Raw genomic sequence first — 6,349 nt, forward strand, 5'->3', positions numbered from 1 at the left:
TGTGCCCACGTGTATTTTAAAGTTCATAGCGTTAATAGCGAAAAAAATGCAATACTGGCGAGGAGAGATGAGCGGATATATTTATTGTTATAGTTTAATCTTGAGATATATTAAAAACTTGCGTTCATAAACTATTTCCCGTTGAAAAATGCATTTGTCCATAATATCTGGGTATGACAACTTCTCTTAGCCTGGCGCATCCTGCGAAAGGGACCACTGCTGAGCACTTTAACGAAGCTATTTTCAGGCTATTGATAAAATCGTGCACAGTGTGCTACGATCTCAATATTGGTTTTCATGTCGATTTTCGGCTTTATAGATGGAGGAGTTGGTCCAGTGCACGAGCAAGTCCGTCTTCAGGGTAAGCACTCAGACTTACTTTTTCAGTCACGCAAATGCGGTCCCTCGCAAAACATGCCCTCAAAGGTGCAAGACTCGACGCTGGGATATCGATGCTCACGTGATTAATAACGCTATTTTTTTCTTGGGGTAAAATGCCCTTAAGGTCACTTTTTCTAGTGGTTCGGGAGTGTTAGAACGTTTTTTTCCGACGGCTATAACACCGGAAATAAATCGTCGTTATAGCATATATATATATATATATATATATATATATATATATATATATATATATATATATATATATATATATATATATATATATATATATATATATATATATATATATATATATATATATATATGTGTGTGTGTGTGTGTGTGTGTGTGTTGTGTGTGTGTGTGTGTGTGTGTGTGTGTGTGTGTGTGTGTGTGTGTGTGTGTGTGTGTGTGTGTGTGTGTGTGTGTGTGTGTGTGTGTGTGTGTGTGTGTGTGTGTGTGTGTGTGTGTGTGTGTGTGTGTGTGTGTGTGTGTGTGTGTGTGTGTGTGTGTGTGTGTGTGTGTGTGTGTGTGTGTGTGTGTGTGTAAGTACAGTATTACGACAAACGCGACTGTTCGTTTTAAAGGTTTATTGTGCCAACAGTTTCGGGAATGTCGGGAATGGTATACCATTCCCGAAACTGTTGGCACAATAAACCTTTAAAACGAACAGTCGCGTTTGTCGTAATACTGTACTTACACTTGTAAACTGGCGCATTGGGACCCCTACAGAATATATATATAGGCAGAGCACCGGACTGGATAATCGGAGGTCGTGGGCTCGGATCTCACAGCCGGCATGGTTGTTTTTTCTGCTGCTTTATAAGTAATTTTCTTTAAGCGATATATTAATCTAAGTATTATTATCTCACTGATCAGCAGTACACATAAAAAAAATAAACCTTCCCCTATGCACCTTGGTTTCGGTGACCGTTAGCTCCCTTCATAACTTTCTCAAACGAGCCCCTCAGTTCCTCTACCTTGTCTGTTAATAGCTTAGCGAGGGTCTCGGTTCTGGCATTCTTGATGCCATAGGTAGCATAAGAGGGCTGTCGCACAGTTTCCGCCCTCGCCGATAGATGACGTTCCACGTCACACTCGCGGTATTACCGGACGTGCTACGTCCGCCGCTATGGACGAGTGGGGCGCTGGTGAACACTCTCAAGGTTCGCTTACACCCAATAAACATAAATGCCCGCTAGAGCAGCAGATTGGACAGCCGTCGCCGTAGCTCAGTTGGTAGAGCACCGGACGCGATATTCGGAGGTCGTGGGTTCGGATCCCACCGGCGGCATGAAAAAACAACCATGCCGCCGGTGGGATCCGAACCCACGACCTCCGAATATCGCGTCCGGTGCTCTACCAACTGAGCTACGGCGACGGCTGTCCAATCTGCTGCTCAAGCGGGTATTTATGTCTATTGCGTGTAAGCAAACCTTGAGAGTGTTCACCAGCTCCGCCCTCGTCCATAGAGGCGAACGTAGCACGTCCTGTATTACCGCGAATGTGACGTAGAATGTCATCTAACGGTGAGGGCGGAAACTGTGCCAGAGCCCTCTTATGCTACCTATGGCATCAAGACTGCCAGAGCACCGGACGCGATATTCGGAGGTCGTGGGTTCGAATCCCGCCGGCGGTATGGTTGTTTTTTCTGCTGCTATATAAGTAATTTTCTTTAAGAGACAGATTAACTGAAGTAATAAAAAAAATTTAAAAGAAAACAATAGAATTATTCCCCTGTGCACCTTGGCTTCGGTGACTGTTGGCTTGCTTCATACGGTTGTATATATATATATATATATATATATATATATATATATATATATATATATATATATATATATATATATATATATATATAGAGAGAGAGAGAGAGAGAGAGAGAGAGAGAAAAGTTAATTGTATTGAAAGACCAGGCTCACCAGGTGTGATTCGCACTAGCAGCATCACTAATATCTACTGCAATAACAGGGCGCTACAACGCAGCACTACTATAAGGCATGCCACACTCATGCACTCACCCGATTTGTATTTTTACTCAGGACTCAAGCTTATATACTAGTAATGAACAGTGCTCCCTATGGTGTTAGCGATATGCATGCATAATAAGTAAACTCGCCTAACATAATTTTGCTACTTTTATATAATTTGTATCTGGCGCAAGCGATGGGGTTTAGTTTCAAAGTTCTCCTTGTTGGAGTTTCTTATTACTGCCCGAAATACGGAAAGAAGCTCTGGAACAGCGCCTAAAGTAGAGGCTTGAAGCAAACTTGTGTTGGTCTATAAAATTTTTTAACATTCGAGTGCCGTTTTCTTAATGTTAAGGACTATTGTTTCATACACATTACTGAAACACAATGCTAATGTTAATGATGAATTCTTTTTTGATTTCAATTATAGCTGATCACTTGTTATAACTTTGCGCATAAGCTGTTAATGGCACCGAAAAATTTTTCTTACATATCCGCATTTTGCACCTGGTCTTGTTTCTGACGTTAATTTGTAGTCCTATCTGGAACACTATATCTGTTTCGATCAAAACGAATATGCTATATGCCATGTTACAAAGTTTCAATTACTAACCCTAGCATTTAGCTTTATGTGGCATGTTATATAAGCGTTATGAACAGAATAAATAGGTATTGTCTTAACTTCTAACGTTATTAACATTAATACTTTTAATACTGTATTAACATTAGTACACAAAATGTAACGCTACTTCAGCATTTCTTACAAATAAGTAAACGTTTGATACTATGAGGACTCAGATGAGAAACCATCACTGTCCCTTTGAACAAAAGCTCCTTTTTTTGTTCTCTCTACGACTATATCAATTCTTCGCGACCGAATTGTTTCGTGGCCAGGGAAACGCAGCGCGTTTTAAAGAAAGCGGGTGTAAGCCAGCGTTCATTAGATCGACCGTCAAAATGTATCGAGAGGAATTATGAAAGACCCAATACCTACTATGTGCCCACAACGTTGCCGAGTAAAAAAGAAAACTAAAACGCATGAGCATTCATTTTCTTAACCTTATACAAAAATGGTATGGACAGCTAAGGCAGACAAATGATAAAGGCAGGAAAAAATTTTTACCATCCTCCTTTTCATTAAGGGATTTTCCTTATAGAAAACCCAGAAAGGGTTTTATGGGTCGTCCGTTCCGACATGAAAGGTGATTCAGTTTCAGCACATGTTACTGTAAAATTACCTTAACGTTGTACACATAAGCAGCAAGGTAGAGGGGTGCTAAACTGCACCACTCTTACAAAAATTTCTTTAGACAGTCTATAGGCTGTCCATATAGTTCTGCCTATAAAGTGTATAGACTCTATAGTCAAACCCTACGGAACAGTCTATAGGCAACACAAATCCTACAGGCAGTCTATAGCCAATCTATAGATTTATGACCATGCACTTTTAGTAGACTTTTGTCTAAAGACAGTCTAAAGACTATGCATAGACAAAAAGAAATGTATATGTGAAGGCAATAGAGTCTGTAAGAAGCCTATATACTGTTTACAGACCGTTTTTGTAAAGGCATAGAGGTTACTAAGAGTTAAGGCTATTACCGTAAAATCGCTCGTTGAATGTATCCCACAGGCTGGCTATTTAAGATCACTTATGCATTTTAAATGTAAAAAGGTGAAGGGGATGTTAATGGTCATTTCAATATCGACGCTAATTTCTCTTCTTGCATTCCAGATGCTGAACAAGGCCTGCAAGATGGTGCCCGAGACTGAATAAACGTACCTAGCACCCCACCCGTAATTAGCGTAGTATGGCTGTGTTACTCGCGTATGTTGAAATGAGGGCTCAAAACAAGAACGAGAGCATGATGGGGACAGTGAAAGTGTTGCACACTCATTTGAAATTTCCAGAGCGAAGCTCTGCACGGCGATAGTCGCACTGATAGAGGCGAATTGGCTTCCGTAGTGTTCCATAAAAAAATTAAAACGTCGCTCATTGTTCGCGTCTCAGCTGTTGTCTCTTTTTATTTATTGCACGAATTCGCCCATCAATTAAACGAAAGGGTGCAGGATGCTTTCGTTGATTAATGCTAACAGGGCTTGGTGCTAGAGCCTGTGTATCCAGATGTGTGTTTCTGCCAGGCGGCTTTGGTGGTAGCCCTGGCTGCGTAGATGTCGCGTTCATGCACAACCCGAAGTCTGGGGCAAGTTCCCAAGAAGTGATTCAGCGTTCCCTCCGTGGCTGGAGCGGGTACAAAGAGGACATGGCAATGGAGGGATCCGCAGCCTAGATGTCCAGGACGCCCTGGCCGCAGGAGTCAGCACAGCGCTCTCTCGAATTCTTCCAAACACAGCCACCTCCCTGAGAGTTAGACCTCCGGGAAGGATACGCCCACGAAGTAGAATTATAGCGCACGAAGAGCACCGGGAAGATTTTTTTATAGAAGGGCTTTATTCTACGGATTGCTTTAACATAGGTAGCGGGTGAAACTCTTCCTTATGCCCTCAAGAACAGATTTCCTTAAAACGCAATATATCTCTGAGGCAGAGAAATACGTTCAGAAATTCCCTCACTACTGCGAACAACAAGGACACCATTTCTGTCATAAGCCTGTGTGCACAGTTAATTTTTCTTCTTTCTTCAGCCTGCACAGTGGAAGCAGTTCTCATCCTTTTCTTTCTTCTTATGTTCCATTATTTCTTCCTTTGTTCATAACGCCTGCACGACTGCTTTAGAGGCTTTCTCGTCTGAAGAAACCGCGCGCAAGGAGGGCGCCCAGAATGAAAAAAATGACACACAAAGAGGGGCTTCTTCGATCTGCATCCCGTATGACCACGTTGTTTCTTCAGCACGCCGCCATGCCAGCTCGCCTTTCAATCTTTAGCAATAAATGCCCACCGTCAAGGTGCTCTTCTTTCCCCGCTGTCGATTTCCTAGTGCGGGCAAATACTAGGATTATAACTGTGTCTAACGTAACAAGAGAAATGCCAGAATGTAGCAAAAAAACAGTACCACAATCTTATTCCCTCAAATACACACGTTCTGCAAAGATGCGAGTGATCTTCAGTGTACACAAAACCTGTGCGGATACTGAAGCTCATCGCCGTGTATGAGCATCGTTTCCTTTGCTTTCCAGTAACAGCGTAATAGTGCATTGTATTGTACAACGCAGCGGTGGCCCAGTGGTTGAGCATCCGCCTCGCATGCGGGAGGTGCAGGTTCGACCCCAGTACCGCCGGGTACCCACCGGTGATGCAATGGGTACAAGCTTTCCCCAGCCTGGTGCTCGGCTCCTTTAGGGTGAAATGCTTCGGAAATGGGTCTTCGGCCCCACCTTGAGTAGTCACGAACACCTTGTGCCTCGGCGCTCTTTTGCTAAGATGCCCTTGCGCCATAAAAATCTATCACCAGCAGCAGCATCGTAATGTACTTTAGGTTTTGCCGCCGATTCACGCATTAACACAGTACAAATTCGAGCTTTTTTCAATTGTTCCTACAGCATTCATATCTAGCACGCAACGGGCCTCCTTTCAAAACCGTGCGTTGTACGAAAAATTCTGAACCTCGTTTTTCATTAAAAGCGAGAAAAATGTGATCAAAGAAAGAACTGGTACCGCATGGTGGTCCTGCAGTGAAGATCCATGAAAAAATTTACCCAAGGTTTAAAGCAGCGCGTTTAACTTGGCGAGACCACCCAGTCCACTGCGGCATTTTACAGTTCCACTGTTGAAAACCGATGCCTTGAAGAGAACCGTGTGGCACCCATTTCCTCTTAGGAGTATTGTTCAGAATCCTCCTCTCCGCATTAAGATTTAGACAAATGTGTTTTAGGGCACAAATCAAGTGCTCAGAATGCGCTTAGCCTGCCACAACAAGCTTTACTTATCATCATCAGGAGAAGCCACCCAGGTATGCCAGGAGAGGAAGGGGGTTAACCGATGGGGATAGAAATTAGACTAAAGAGAAGCAGGACAGTAGAAGAAAGAGTATGTAAGATTGGTCT

At 42.8% G+C, this 6,349-nt stretch overlaps 1 protein-coding gene across 2 annotated transcripts in view; it reads left to right on the forward strand.

Moving 5' to 3' along the window:
- LOC144099290 (uncharacterized) overlaps positions 1-4,146 on the forward strand; it is a 52,485-nt gene extending 48,339 nt beyond the window's left edge. For both annotated transcript variants that reach the window (XM_077632474.1, XM_077632473.1), the window contains exons 6-7: positions 320-361; positions 4,081-4,146. In XM_077632474.1, coding sequence (XP_077488600.1) covers positions 320-361; positions 4,081-4,122 — 84 coding nt within the window. In that variant the 3' untranslated portion in view covers positions 4,123-4,146. The remainder of the gene's footprint in view (positions 1-319; positions 362-4,080) is intronic.
- The last annotated feature ends 2,203 nt before the right edge of the window (positions 4,147-6,349 follow it).

Source organism: Amblyomma americanum, chromosome 7 (genome assembly GCF_052857255.1).
Source record: "Amblyomma americanum isolate KBUSLIRL-KWMA chromosome 7, ASM5285725v1, whole genome shotgun sequence".
Lineage (NCBI taxonomy): Eukaryota > Metazoa > Arthropoda > Arachnida > Ixodida > Ixodidae > Amblyomma > Amblyomma americanum.